The 16,256-nt window shown below is 43.5% G+C and overlaps 1 protein-coding gene across 3 annotated transcripts in view; it reads right to left on the bottom strand.

Moving 5' to 3' along the window:
- The window catches only part of LIMK2 (LIM domain kinase 2), a 59,348-nt gene that overhangs the window by 38,551 nt on the left and 4,541 nt on the right, over positions 1-16,256 (bottom strand). For 2 of the 3 annotated variants that reach the window (XM_007082569.3, XM_042961864.1), the window contains exon 2: positions 9,157-9,256. In XM_007082569.3, coding sequence (XP_007082631.1) covers positions 9,157-9,256 — 100 coding nt within the window. Of the gene's footprint in view, positions 1-1,885; positions 2,001-9,156; positions 9,257-16,256 lie in introns of those variants that run through there. The other variant, XM_042961863.1, reaches the window with a different exon arrangement.

The raw sequence follows: 16,256 nt of genomic DNA on the forward strand, positions 1-16,256 counted from the left end.
TGATCTTGCGGTCTGTGAGTTTGAGCCCCGCGTCGGGCTCTGTGCTGACAGCTCAGAGCCTGGAGCCTGTTTCAGATTCTGTGTCTCCCTCTCTCTCTGACCTTCCTCCGTTCATGTTCTGTCTCTCTCGGTCTCAAAAATGAATAAATGTTAAAAAAAAAAAATTTAAAAAAAACCTTTTTTTCAAGTATTTATTAATGTTTCTTTATTTTTGACAGAGAAAGAAAGGGAGAGAGAGAACAAATGAGCGGGGAAGGGGCAGGGAGGGGGGTGGGGGGGGGGACAGAGGATCTGAAGCGGGTTCCACACCGTCAGCACAGAGCCAGATGTGGGGCTCAAACTCATGAACTGCGAGATCATGACTTGAGCCAAAGTTGGATGCTTAACCAACTAAGCCACCCAAGTGCCCCTCAAGTTTTAATTTAAATTCTAGTTAGCACATAGTGTAGTATTTGCTTCAGGAGTAGAATTTAGTGATTCATCACTTACATACAACACCCAGTGCTCACAACAAATGCCTTCCTTAATGCCCATCACCCATTTAGCCCATCCCCCTACCCACCTCCCCTCCAGCAACCCTCCGTTTGTTCTCTATAGTTAAGAGTCTCATCATTTGCCTTCCTCTCTGTTATTTTCTTGCTTCCCCTATATTCGTTTCCTAAATTTCACGAGTGAAATCATAGTATTTGTTTTTCTCTGACCTACTTATTTCACTTAGCATAATATACTCTAGCTTTATCCACATGGTTGCAAATGGCAAGATTTTATTCTTTTGATAGCCGAGTAACATTCCATTGTGTATATACCACAACTTCTTTATCCATTCATCAGTCGACGACATTTGGGTTCTTTCCATAATTTGGCTACTATTGATACTGCTGCTGTAAACATCAGGGTGCATATGCTCCTCCAAATCAGTACTTTTGTATACTTGGGGTAAATACCTAGTAGTGTAATTGCTGGGTCATAGGGTAGTTCTATTTTTAACTTTTTGAGGAACCTCCATACTGTTTTCCAGAGTGGCTGCCCCAGTTTAGTACAATATTTTTTTTAAGTATTAATTTATTTTTGAGAGAGAGAGAGAAAGAGAGACAGACAGACAGACAGACAGAGACAGAGTGTGAGTTGGGGAGGGGCAGAGAGAGAGGGAGACACAGTCCACAGCAGGCTCTAGGCTCTGAGTTGTCAGCACAGAGCCCGATGCAGGGCTTGAACTCACAAACCATAGGATCGTGACCTGAGCTGAAGTTGGATGCCTAACCAGCTGAGCCACCGAGGCGCCCTGAATAAAATAATTTTTAATTGAAAAAAAATAATTACTTCTTCAGATATATAACAATCACCAATTCACATATTATTCTGCTCTGGGAGACATTTGGCTCCCTAGTAGCTAATAATAAATGGCTAATACTCATGAGTGCTCACTGCACGTGAAGCCCTGTTCTTACCCAATACTACACAGGACTTCATTCATTTACCCCTCATAATAATATTAGGAACTAGACAAAAGGTTAGTATCTTCGTTTTACAGATGAGGAAATGAAGCACAAAAAGGGTAAGTAACTTGCCCAATGTACACAAGCAATAAATGACAGAATCAGAATTCGAACCCAAGCAATCTGGTTCTTAAGTCTGTGCTCTTAACTACCACATGATACTGTTCCTATTACATGTAGATCTGACTAGTTTAACCCCCCAGAGGACAAACTTCATTTCCAACTTCTTGGGGAATCACCAACCTATTCACCCCCTCCCTGCCCCAAATCACCCATAAGTAAAAGATATTATGTAAATATTCCATTTTTTCCACTCTATACTTAACGTACATCTTTAGCTAATATCATCTTTCAAAGATTTCTAAAATTTAAAAAATAAAAAAACTTACAATTAGAACTGAAACTTGTCAGATTTCAATTCATAATTAGTTCGTCTAGAGTAGTTGGGCTCTTTCTTCCCTCTACTGCCTTTCTCTTCACAATTTGTTCCTGTCTGGCTGGTACCTACAAAGAAGCACAGCTCAAGACCTGCTGCTGAACAGGATTCCTGGGTCATCATCTCTGGCTCCTTTGGGGGCAGAAGACAAAGCTTTAACTTCTCACTTCAACATCGCAGGCAACTTTCCAAAACAACCCAATGTCTAGAACCAATTCCCCTCTGCCACTTACAGTAACTGCAGACTCAGTGGCTGCTAAGGAAAGGATGTGGGGAAGAGGAAGGGCAGGGAAAGGCCTTGCTTACATCATGTCTCTTGGCCACCCTGGCAACTCATTCAACAAATATCCCTCACATGCCAATGATGTGCTCAGTGGTGACACAATGAAGGGCAAAATGTCCCATGGTCCGTGATCAGGTTATACTTACAGAATATTAGAGGTCTCAGGATGTTATTAAGGAGATGATCAAATGAATAAACGTAAAATTAAAACCACAAAAAAAAAAGCATCAAAGGGAAGGTCTATGAAAGCATAAAACAGGGGGTCATGACCTATTCTATAACTATTTCTTTGAGACATTCAGGTAAAGATCTGAAGGATGAGCAAGAGTTAATTAGGCCAAAAGAGAGTGAGAGGGCATTCCAGGCAGAGAGAACAGTGGGAACAGAAGGCTGTCAGAAGGAAGCAGGGTGTGTTTTGGACCCTGTGAGGAGGAGCAGTGAGACTGAAGTAGAGTGAGCAGGAGGCTATGGGGAGAGGCCAGGCCACAAGGGGCTCTGTAGGCCACATTAGGGACTGGTTTTTATCCAAGAGCACTGCAAAATCATGGATGCATATAAGGATGGAGAGATGACAGTGTGACGTGCTCAGATTTTTTTTTAAGGTCACTCATTCTGGCCGCTCTGTGGAGAATGGATTGGGTGGTGCAAGTGACTATGCAATTAGAAGGCTACTTTAGTCACCCAGGTGAGAGACGATAATAGCCTGGAATAGGGTGGTAGTAGGAGAAATGGAAAGAAATGGACGCATTCAAAATATAACCTAGAGATAAAACTGACAGGTGTGGATATTGGGGATGAGAGAGAAGAGGTATCAAGAAGCACTTCCAGGTTCTGGCTTAGGCAGTGGGGTGGATGGTCATGCCATTCAATGAGACAGGTTATACTGAAGAGAAGCTAATCTGGGGAGGAAGAATGAAAGTCCAGCTGGATCTGGGATGCCTGGAAGACATTCAAATGGGCAGGAGAGGCTCATAGTAGGATAGACAGGACAAGAGCCCAGTGGAAAGGTTTGGATTGTAGATACAAACTTTGGAGTCATCAGTGTGTGGAGGAAGCCATGGGTGTGGGTGAGATTGCCTAGGGAGAAACAGAGAGTGTGCCTGGAGGAACAGCAACATTTCAGAGCTAGATAGAGGATAAGTAAACTGGAATGACCAGAAAAGTGTGTGTGTGGGGGGGCGGGGGGAAGCAGGAGAGTATGGAATGTCATGGAAGTCGAGGGAAGAGAATGTTTCAAGAGTGACAAAAATACTAACATAATAATAAATGCTACCATCTGTTAAGTCCTAATTATGGCCAGGCACTGTGCTAAGGGCTTTGAATACATGATCAAATTTAATGCTGCACAACAACCTTTTCAGGTGGGAAGCATTTTACTTCCCCTTTTATAGATGAGGAAACTGTGGAAAGAAACTCAAGGTCAGCTGACTCAAGAGAAACTGGGATGGAAACTCAAACAGGTTGACTCCCAAAATCTTGCTCACTTTTCTCTACTAACCTCTAGTGTAACTTGGAAGGTCATACAAGATGAAGACTGAAGAGTGGCCAGTGGATGGACTGATGTGGCTGTCCCCTGGAAAGTTACTAAGGGAACACTGTTTCAGGGGAATGAGAATAAAAGTCACACTAGAGCCCACTATTAGGACTGCTCCACATTATTACTGTTTTTCAGCTGTCTGAGGGAGCCAGTTAGGAGACCAGGCCAATATGTTAAATCTGTATCCCCAACAGCATCTAATTTGGTGCCTTTGATATAGCAAATGATGCTCAAAATTATACATGAACTGGTAACGTAAGCAGCACAAAATTCCCATGTGCTGCTCACTGCTAACCCTTCACATTACACCATCCTCATGTTTTCAGAGTGCTTTCTTTTGTGAGATCCTGACCTGAGCTGAAATCAAGAGTCAGATGCTTAACCAACTGAGCCACTCAGGTGCCCCTCAGAGTGCCTTCTTATCCATTACCGCCTTGATCCTCACAACAAGTTCATGAGGTGGATTACTTTTACTATATCTCATAGATGAGGAATTGAAGTTCACAGTGGTAAAGGAACTTGCCCACAGTTACAGCCAGCCTGGCTCAGCTAAGACCCAAATTCAGCTCTTCTGACTGTAAGTCTACTATTCTTTCTGGGGAGTCCTAGTGGAGAGAAGACCCTCTTCAGAGTCAGGGAGACCTGAGTTCAAATGTTAGCTCTGGGTGACCCTGAGCAAGTTCCTCTACCTTTCTGGACCTTCCTGTTTTTGTGTAAAATGCAGTTGTAGAGTTATTGTGAGGGTTGAATCAGATAATCTAAGTGAAACTCTCAATACAATGCTTAATAAATATCTGTCTTCCATTACTGGCTCCACCCTACCCCTCTTCATCTCTGCCCCAGACAGCAGCTGTGGGGCTTCTCTGGGATCTTAGTTCTCTCTTCCCAAAGAACAGAGCAGTATTAAGGCATGCTGAAGGTAACATACTGCTGCTATATACTAGAAGTCCCACTCCGTGTTCACGCTGGAGTTGTTTGTGGGGGCAGAGGAAGGCCCAGCTGTTTGTCCTCTGTCAGGCAGGCCCTAGTCCGTTTAACTGCCAGCCTTAATGAGTTGCTGGCTGGCTCTTCCTTAGAGATAAAGTAGACAAATAAGCCAACTAGAATCAAAGGCTTGGGTCAGTAAATGCGGCAGCAACAACAACATTACAACAGCAGATGGCAGGGTTGCTCCACGGACTCCCCCAGCAGGAGCCAGAGACCCAGGAGAAATGTATCGGCACTTTTGTTAACATTTGAGAGTTCATAAAGCTTTTGAATCAATAGCCTTCAATGTTATCTGACACCACCTGTGTGTGGCAAGCAGGGTGAGTGTTTTTACTCTGAAGCTACAGAAGAGGAAACTGAGCCTCAGGGAGGTTAAACAACCTGGCCATATTCAGGAATGTAAAGAGATTCATTCTTGTAAGCAAGGAGTCAGAACACCTGGGTTCAAATCTCAGCTATGCTACTTACTAGCCCTATGACTGTGAGCAAGTAACTTTCATTTCCCTATTTGTAAAATATGTATGACCAGTACTACAGTTATTAGGTTGTTATAAGAATTAAGTTAGATGATACAAATGTGAAATGCTTATTAGGACAGTGTCTGGTACATAGTAAACACTCAAAAAATGGTAGTTCTTACTATAATTATGATGCACCATGCTTGTTTAGATGGGGGTGTAGGTAAGAAAATGAGCATGGCTTGCAGCATCACAGAAGATACCCTGTCGTCACCCAGCCTATTACACCACAGTCTCTGGTGGCTACGTGTATAATTTCTTCACCGGCCTTTCCTGGAATCACAAATTTAGCGGAAATGGTCTGTTGCCTGATGAAGTGACAACAGCTTTCTATCTGTATTATTCCTTTTCCAGAACATAGGCATTAGAAATCACTTCTCAAGGGGCGCCTGGGTGGTTCAGCTGGTTGAGCGACTGACTTCAGCTCAGGTCATGATCTCATAGTTTGTGAGTTTGAGCTCCGCATTGGGTTCTGTGCTGATAGCTCAGAGCCTGTAGCCTACTTCAGATTCTGTGTCTCCCCCTCTCTCTACCCCTCCCCTGCTCACGCTCTGCGTCTCTCTGTGTCTCAATAATAAATAAATGTTAAAAATAAAATAAAATAAAATAAGAAAAGAAATCCCTTCTCAAAAGAGAAAGCTCAGAGTCTGTTCATGATCCCAAGAAAGGAGGCCTTGAAGAGTTCCCAGGAGCCTTCAGGATGGTGGGTTTTTCCTTCTGACAATGCTATTAGGAACCAGGTCAAGTCAGAGAGTCCCAAGTAAGGACAATAAAGACTAATTAATAGAGGCAGTTTTCCCTCTTCCCACAACCCCTCCTCCTTGGCTAAACACTTCTGATGAGGGTGAAAGGACAATCATCAGAAAGCTTGTCAAGGTTCTTAGGTTTGCCAACATGCCAAGTCATTATACAACATGCCAGCTCCATACTTGACCTCAGCTACAAACAACATGTAGTCTGGCTGTTTTCCTGGCCTCCCCCATGGAGAGGGGAGCCAGTTTCAGAGAGCTTCAGAGAGAATGGCCCCAACTCTAGAACCAATGGCATTGCCAGAGGTACACAGAGTCCAAATAGGCCTGTTGCAAAGGTTGAGGAGAGGAAGCAGGAGGGCTGGTCAGCGAAGTGTCCAGGGATCAGAAGGATCCTGGCCAGGCACCCAACTGTACCAGCACAGTTACAGACTAGGCTACTTCCAGGAGGTTTGTCAGCTGGCCTCTGCTGTACAGTCCCAGGTTCCAGCCTTCAGTGGCTTCCTATTGTCTGGGGCACCTGAGAATCTGGCGGAAGGCTATCAGAGATAGGATTACGGATGTGGCTGCAGATGCGGGGGATGGGGTAATGTAAGGAGAAGGAGAAGGGAGGAGAGTTTGGGCCACACCCCAGTAATTTCTTCATTGAATATCCAGCTCCACCCTGTGACTAGGAAAACAAAGGTGTGGGGGAAAGGGAAAAGAAAAGTCATTTCCTTTATTGTAACTAACTCAACTGGGTAAGAACAAGGCTGGAAGGGAATCACGAAAAATGAATTTCTTTGGGTAGCATGGAGGGAGGGTCCTACTTTCAGCAGACCTGTGCCCAGACACTCTGAATTCATCAGAGAATCACAGATGAGCTAGGATGAAAGAAAATTTCAAAGACCATTCAGGCTGATGCCTCATGGTCCTTACAACAAATACAAACAAATACAGTCCTTCTCAGCCCTGAAGATCTTCCTCCAAACTGGACAAAAGTCAGTTGGCTCCAAAGAAGCCAGTCTCTCCAGGGCAAATTACCAGGCTCCATCCGAGGACTTCATGTCATCCAGTTTTCGTGAGAAAGCTCAGGAATCAGGAAATGTGCTTCTTAAATAAAGCTGGATTAGACAGATTATGTCCTTGAGACAAAGCTATAAATGGGAGACCTATTCCAGATGTTCTACTTCCCCCACAGGCATGATCTTTGGTGTAACTGTGCCAAGGTAGTTCAAAGTTAACTTTAATCCCTGAGGCTCTACATTAGAAGACCAAGAGGTGCGTAACAAGAGAAATAAATCCATGCACATAGGTGTATATAGACACACACTCAAAATATAATATAAAGTGACAGCTACGGATTATTATGGGTATTCTATGTGTCAGGTGCTATGCTGAACAGTTTATCTAGGTTATTACATTTAATTGTGATAGCCTGTGAGATGAGTACTTATCCCCATTTTATAGATGAGATGCCTAAAGCTCAAGGCAGTCAACCCAAGGACAGTTAATAAATTGCAAAGCCAGGATTTGAAACCAGACAGCCTCCTTCTAGAGCCTGCACTCATCCACCATGTTAACGTGCCTTACTTCTTTCTCTCTACACATATATTTCTCTCTACCCCCCACTCTGACACACACACAACATGCACACAAATATGTTCCCTAACAAGCTAGCATCTGACCAGACCCACACATGATGCAAGAATTCAGTACTAAGGTCAACTCTGACCATCCATGACCTGTCTCTGTACCTCTTTTTGTCTTTTTGGTTTCAGGCCTCTCAACTGTGATATGAAGGGGTTATGTCACACAATAGGTGGTCCCTTCTGGTTCTGAAGTTCTCTGGTGTTAAGAGAATCCAGAAATTCAAAAAATTAGCTTCTTCTACCCTGTCCTGCTTATTTTGGATGGAAAATATTAACACAAATAGGAAAACAGCAGGGATAAATATGACCCTATGGGTTAGGTGCCAAGGTGAGCCTCAGCCTGGGAACTCATCAGGATTAGCTTCAGCTCTAAATGAAAGTGGTAGCCAAAGGTTTTATCTGTAGGGTCCCCTTATAGCTCCGATATTCTGCTCTAATCCTTACTAAATAAAGGTAGTAAGTAAAGAATCAACTTCCTTGAGGGTAAAAGGAAGAACCAAGGCAATTAGATCCACAGAGAAGACTGGAGAGCTCTCTGAATTAGAGCTGAAAGGGCAGAAAAAATGCTAGTTCCTCTCCAACTCTTCCAGAGGCCAGAGCTCTCCAGGCCAACCCCCCACATAGTTCCCGGGTGGAGGCAAGTGCTTAAAGGTCAATTAAATTACTTGATATCAGCACGGGGGATGCTTTGCAACAAGAGCTGTGTGTGGGAGTTGGAATCTATAGCACATGGTGCCTGTCTACAGTCTGTCTCATTCTCAGGATGTAAGCAACAGCCCCACTACTTCAGACCATGAGGGCACACATGCCCACCCAGCCTCCGATGTGGAATGACTGTAGGCCAGGCACTGTTTTATGTTCTGGAGAATGCAGACAAGCTCCCACTCTTGAAGATTCCAATCTCACAGGGGAAAGAAATAACCATTCAGTGGGTGCCTACCATGTGCTAGGCCCTTGGCATATATGATTTCATTCTATCTTAACAAATCTATGAGATAAATTTTTAACATCCGTGTTTTCCTGATGAGGAAACTGAGCCTCAGACAACAGGAACAAATCTGACTTTAAAGTCTCTGTTATTTTCAAGAAACTGGGCTGCCTTCAAACAATAATCTCAGAGCTATAATAAAGTTAAATAACAAAAAGCAGGAAACTAGGGAGGCATCCTGTGGTGAAGAGCTGGCTCTGCCAACTGCACTCAAGAACAACCCTTGAGGCACCTGCGTCATCAGTAGTGTAGCTGTGGGAAAGTCATTCTTTCTGGGCCTCAGTTTCCTCATTGGTAAAGTGAAGGTGCTGGGATACCCTGGAAAAGGCTGCTCCAATCCCCCTACCCCATTTCTAGCTGTACCTGGCCCACATGTGGCTCTTCCATTTGTTCATGTGCTCTTCCTTGGCACATTCTTCCCTGTCCTCTCAACCCATACCAAAATGGAAACTCTCAAGTCAGAAGCTTGTTTTTGTATTTTCCAGAACACGAAGTAGTGGCTGGCAAAGACAGGAGGACAGACCTACTTACCGGAAGCAAGAGCTGTGCCAGGCTTCGTTGACAGTCCTGTACCACCTCTGGCTTGGAGCAACGTGGTCCCCACAGCCCCGACACCTCCAGGCATCTTCACCTACACACAAAACCAGGAGGTTGAGAGGTAGCAGGGGGCACAGGGATGGGATTCCTACCATGCTGAATAAGACCGAGTCAACAGACTTATATTGAAAGGGTGGTCCAGTGCTCTGCTAAATACACAATTCCTGCCTCCACAAGATCTTTGGTAAGCACTTATCCAGCTTGCTCATCTCCCCAGGGACAGGGAATTCATGACCTCAAAAGTAAGTCTCATTCCATTTTTTAGAAATGGTTCCGATTATTCCTTTGTCCACAAAACTTGTCTTTTCCTAGAACTTTCAGCCCTTGCTTATTATAGCTCTGAGTAGATTAAATGAACAAGGTCTCTTTCTTTTGACTTCCTATGACTGTTCTCAACCAGCACCCACAAAAACTTCTCTGGGTTAAACATGTTATTCCCTTTTCCTATTCCATCACTGAGTCCAGGAGCTCATTCATTCAACCAACATCATAGGTCCTCTTGTCAGACCCATGGGTCCTCTCCAAGCTCTATGATGGAGACTGCTGGATAACATCATCTCTGTTCTTCAAGGAGCAAATCCACTGAAAAAGAACCCTTCTTCCACATTATAATTTTTCCCTTAGTAGAAGCAAAGTGCTATTTTAGTTAAGAGAAATTATGGGTATAGAAGGGAAAGAACATTTAATGAACACCTCCTATATACCAAGCCTTGTACTAGCTGCTTTCACAGACCCAATCGCATTTAATTCTCAAAACAATCCTGTGAAAGAGGTATTAAATTCATTTAATGGGTGGGAGAACTCAAACCTAGGGCTAGAGGGTGACAGGCCACACAACAGATTTAGCATTCCAACTCAGGCCCAACTCATCCTAAAGCCCATGCTCTTTATACTCCACCATGTTAATTTCTGCTCATTCCACTTAGGGGAGTCAGAAAAATCTTTGCAGAGGAAGCTAATACTTGAGCTAAACCTTGAAGGATGGAGTAGATTTGCCAGGGGCTGAGAAAGGATGGAGAAAGGCTGTATAGGCTGAGAGACTAGCATGGGCAATAACACAGAGTGAATCCATGTCCCTCCAAAAGGGACAAAACACAATACTTCTGCTGTGGCTCAGATGCCAACTTCTTGAAATAAAGAAGGCAGCTGAGATCAAGCTATGGTACCTGACTCAGCCCTAGAAAGCAGGACAAGGTTGTTACAAGACTCCCTTGTACACTCCGTGTATGCAGCTTTGTTCTCTCTGGGTAACTCCAGACTGCCACAGGCACGGTGACAGTCACTGAACCCTGTTTCACAGGCACAGGGGTCATGAATAGACAATGCACATCTCCAGACACTTCAAGATTGCTCAGCAGCATTCTGGGGTAGCCAGAACACACAGGCAGCTGTCCTTACACCCCAGAGGAAAGTTAAACAAGCTGGCAGAAGGCTTTAAAATCTCGACCCACCTGCTCCTCTCCCCCAGTTCCATAGTGATAGGACATATATGCCATCATCACCTGAATCTAAAGTTCTCAGACTCTCAGGGCACCTGGGTGGCTCAGTTGGTTAAGTGTCCAACTTCAGCTCAGGTCATGATCTCAAGTTTTGAGTTCAAGCCCCGTGTTGGGCTCTGTGCTGACAGCTCAGAGCCTGGAGCCTGCTTCAGAGTCTGTGTCCCTCTCTCAGCCCCTCTTCCACTGGGGCTCTGTCTCTCTAAAATAAATAAAAGGTTTAAAAAAAATTAAAATTCTCAGACTCTCAAGAGGGGTCTTTTTGGTTTTTTGGATGGTAGTAACCAGAGAGTGCACTATAATCCTCACAAAGTCCAAGGTTCAAAGTCTGAGAGACTTACTCAAATTGGGTTATGGACAGTGGGTGAGACAAAGAATTAGTAAGAAGGTTTTCAATGAAGACAGGCATCCAAATGAATCTTCCAAGTTTGTTGTTGTTTTTTTTTTTAAGTTTATTTATTTCTTTTGAGAGAGAGAGAGCAAGCAGCATAGGAGCAGAGAGACAGAGAGGGAAGAGAGAGAGAATCCCAAGCAGACTCCACACCATCAGTGCAGAGCTTGATGTGGGGCTTGAACTCATGAACCATGAGATCATAACCTGAGCTGAAACCAAGAGTCAGACGCTTCCAACTTATAGAGGTACAGATCTGAAACATTTTTGGAACTCTTGCATGGAAGGGTTTTTAGAGTCAGTTTGTGAACTGCTGTGTCCTACCCCCAGCAAGTCTCATTATTCTAAGCCACATCTTATTTCTCATTTTTACTTTTTAACTGAAAGGAATGGTCTCTAACTTGACCACCCACTTACTCAACAATTCAGCATTTTGGCCCTGGATGACCTCTGGCTGTTTACAAAATTCAAAAAGGATCAGGACTTTCCACTATGAAGATATCTGAGGTAACTTGTTATTGACACACCCTCCAGAGCATGCCCTTTCCCCAGTCTTGAGAAACTCAAAGCCACTGAATGAACACTTACTTAGAATCTGCTTTGTGCTAGGCTCCAGGAGCACAAAATCAAGACCCCTACTCCCTTTTCTCATACCCACCTGGTTCCACCTTCCAAATGTTTCTCTAATCCTTCCCTGTCTTTCACCACAGCCTGAGTTCAGGTCTTTGGCTTCTTTTCCCTATCTACCACACAGTCTTAGCTGGCTCACTCAGACTCCCCAGTGTCCACAGAAGAAAAGGCTCAATTGTTTAGCATGGCACTCCTGTAATAGATTCCATCTTATCCCACCTCTCAGAAGATGTGCACTTTCCATTATCTCTACCACTACTCCCTTCCCCATTGGCTCCTTCCAAGTATTATTTAAATTAGTTCAAGTCTTTCCCATTAAAAAAAAAATCTGGATTCCATTTTCTTCTCTAGCTACCACCCTTCTTCCCCTTCACAGCCACACATATTAAAAACCTGTCTACACATCACTGCTCTCATTTCCTCACTTCCCACCTGTTGCAATCTGACTTCCACCCTCACCATTTCTCTGAAACTGTCTCACCAAGGGCCAAAGTGACTGCTTATTGCTAAATTCAATGGACACACTTCAGTCATTCTTTCAGAAAATATTTATTCTATGCCAACTATGTATCCAACCCTATTCTGGGGAAAGAGCAGCAAATGAGAAAGAGATTTAACATAGATATTAAACTATAATATACTTATTTTAATTATAATTGGGGCAAGTGGTATGAAGGAGAAATCAAGTTCATAACTAGGAAAATGGGGTTGGGATAAAGCAAACAAGCATTCCTTAGGGAAATAATTTTCAAACTGAGCTCTAAAGGATGGATATGAGGGGTGCCTGGGTGGCTCAGTCGGTTAAGCATCCAACTTCAGCTCAGGTCATGATCTCCCAGTTCATGTGTTCGAGTCCCACATTGGGCTCTGTGCTGGCAGCCTGGAGCCTGGAGCCTGCTTCGGATTCTCTCTCTCTCTGCCCCTCCCCTGTTCATGCTGTCTCTCTCTCTCTCTCAAAAATAAATAAAACATTAAAAAAAAAAGGATGACATAAATTAACAGGCAGAGAGGAGGAGGAGGGAAGGATAACACTGGAGATGGGAGTGGAAAGAAGACATGTGCAAAGGTCCTAAGGCAGGAACACAAAGTCCTCACATATCATTAAAGTTGGCTATTGTCAGCTCCAAAGGATGAGGGGAACCAAGACAGGTCCCTGGCCTACTGTAGTCCTTCAACAAACTTTTACTAAAGGAATGAATGGCTGTCTACAAGGTGACCCCAAAGAACCTTTATCTCTCATCAGCAACAAAGGAATGCTCTAAATCACATCTTGATCTATTTTCTGTTTCTGCCATTCACATTCATGTTCTTGCATCCTAGCATTCACATCTTGAGCTATTCTGTGTTTAGGATACTTTACTGCCTTTTCCCTTAATCAAATTTCTATCCTTCTTTGATGGTCCCCCAAAGGCAGACACTGTTTGTTCCATTTTGTCTATACCTGCTTTACATCATTTGTTTTGTAATTATAGTTCATTATGTTTCTATTTCCTTCAGTCTCACCCTCTCTGTGTCCCCCATCCCCACTGCCAGCTCTAAAGGACAAAGACTGCATCTTGATTATCTTCAAATCTCCAGGGCCTAGCATAAAACCTGGTACAGAACAGAAACTCTTTGTGTGGCAAATCCAACTGAAATGTTGGATCCAGCTGCCAACTATGAAGGTAATTTCCAAAGATAAGCTCCAACGGTCAGCAGGGATGATTCCACTCAGTAAGTATTCAGGCTCTCAGGATGACTACCTATGGGTAAAGCCACATGTGGATGTGCAGGCCTCAGTTTATCTGTTATGCATTCACACTGTTTTTCAGTTAAAGTACCTGAGCAAGAATATTCACCCAGACCTTCAGCTTCTCAAAACCAAATACTCTTCAAAAGAATACTCGTGGCTTCTTCCCCTCCCTACAGCCCTGAAAGTTGATGATCCTTTTGCATCTTTTTTTTTTTTTTTTAAGTAGGCTCTACACCCAATGTGGAGCCCAGTGTGGGGCTCGAACTCACAACCCTGAGATCAAGACCTGAGCCAAGATCAAGAATAGGACACTTAACTGAACCACCCAGACAGCCCCAACTTTTTTTTAAAGTAGGCTCTACACCCATATGGGACTTGAACTCATGACCCCGAGATCAAGAGTTGCATGCTCCACTGACTGAGCCAGCCAGGCATCCCAACTCTCTTACAACCTTTATTCTAAGAAATGAAAGAGAAATATAATAATACAAAGACCTAGCAATTTCTGTGAGGCCCAATGAAAAACCCATCCAGAATCCAGTCTGCCTGGGAAATATTTCCTCTCAGAAAATACCTCATTGTACCAGGACATTTACTCTCTCCCTCCATAGTGTTTATCTCTCATATTTGCAGACTTATCAACAGTGGCTACTGATTGTCAGAGGCCAGAAAGGGAGTTTGATTAAGTAAATGTCCCCAGTAGCCTCAAAACAATAAGGGGCCCTTATTAAGTGTTTAATAATCAGAAAACTGTACCTTCACAGTTACTATTGGATCTCTCCCCCAACTTAATAACTGATGATGTGATTCTCAAATAATCTATGAATTCACTGGGGCAGGCACTAGGATGACAGGATGGTAAGGCTGGAAGGGCCTTTAAAAATCATCTACTCTAGCCCAATCCTTTCATTTTTTTGAAAGAAAAATGGGCTTGAAGAAGGAGAGTCAAGTTGCCTAACCATCAGAAAGCTGGTCCGAGAGGGGCTCAAACCCAAGTTCTGAAACTACCAGACCAGTTGCATTTTTATTATTGTATGCAGCCTTAGACAAGTTAGGACTTGCTTAAGACTACACAGTTATTCAGTGGAAGGGCTCAGCCTGGTACTCCAGCCCACAGCCAGTGCATTTCCCACAAGACACTAACATTCCCCTTAATCTTGGTCTAAGAGCTGGGTTTCTGCAAACTAGTCCTTTTCAGACTTCAAAGTGGTGAGAAATTTCCAGGTACTGAAAGCTCATGAGACCATAAAGCCTAACCTGAACCAACATGCACAGATCCTATCCTTTCATTTGAGAAAAATCTTTGATGCTTCTCATGTTCCACTAGACAATGAGAACCAGGAACAAAACCAGCCAATTCAGTGCAGCACAAAACAACAAGGATGGTAACTGCTGTGCCCCCCTGGGAACTGGCAGGTCAGGTGTATAAATCCCACTTGTTCCAGGATAAAGCAGGAAGCAGAGGGGCAGGGCAGCAACTGGTGATGAGCAGCCAAGAGAGAAAAGATCACCCTTTAATGAAGTAAGTACCAACAAGACTAACAGTATGATTAACGTTCCTCCAGATACTCTCCCCTATATCCCAAAGATTTTTCCTCTGCACTAGCTTCCAAATATTACCAAGGGGAGTGTCTATAGAAGACATATGACATGATTTTTAAAGGACTTTCTGGACTTCTCTGAACCTTAGATTCTTCTTTCATAAGAAGTGGGATCAAATTATTTCTTCTAGCTCTGAGTCAGTGACACCAAATGAGGGTCTCTCATTTTGCAGGTTAAGGCACATACACAGACATCTCAGAAGGTTGATTTTTGCTGTTGTTGCCATCTGCCCTTTAGTAGTAAGGGTCAACCAGAAGAGCTGGAGTAACCTAGGTGTGAAACCTGGTTCTGTGTCCTTGGGCAAATTATTTAACCTCTCTGAGCTTGTCTCCCTTAATCTTTAAAAAGAGAATAACCGGGGCACCTGGGTGGCTCAGTCGGTTAAGCGTCTGACTTCAGCTCAGGTCATGATCTCACAGTCCGTGAGTTTGAGCCCCGCGTCAGGCTCTGTGCTGACAGCTCAGAGCCTGGAGCCCATTTCAGATTCTGTGTCTTCCTCTCTCTCTGCCCCTCCCCTGTTCATGCTCTGTCTCTCTCTGTCTCAAAAATAAATAAACGTTAAAAAAATTAAAAAAAAAAATAAATAAAAAGAGAATAACCATCTATACCTTATAGGATTCCCAAGAGGATTAAGAGAAATAACTAAATATATGTGAAAATACTTCCTGCAGTGCCTGACACTTGGTTGGCAACTGAAAGCTTTTCTTCTTTCTTTCATGTATATCTAGGGGGTTGGCAAGGGAAAAGGTTGAGTTGAATTACACTAACCTCTAAAATCTGAAGGGAACATTTTCAAAACAAATTCAGCAAATTTTTTCTACGTGCCCATGTGCAAGACAAAGACTATGTCATGAACTTCTGGGGCCCTTGGTGAGTACTCATGCAGGTGACAGAGACAAGGGGATATGTACAGAAATAACACGTCAGAGAGGGACAAACCAGTTGCTGGGAGCAGGGCAAACTTAGTAGGGTAATAGGATACTTGGTAGAGAAACAAGTGAGACAGATGGTTCTTGTGGCTTTCCAGCACTCAGGTTCTCACTTCCAACCATAAGTCTACTTAGCTGTGAATGAATAGGCATTTTCTTATCAGAGAACTGGTTAACCAATTAATACATTCCCAAACAGTAGTTCTCTACTCATTGTCAAAGATAGAGGGAAAAAAATTAACTACTTTGAGTCC

This window comes from Panthera tigris, chromosome D3 (genome assembly GCF_018350195.1).
Source record: "Panthera tigris isolate Pti1 chromosome D3, P.tigris_Pti1_mat1.1, whole genome shotgun sequence".
NCBI lineage: Eukaryota > Metazoa > Chordata > Mammalia > Carnivora > Felidae > Panthera > Panthera tigris.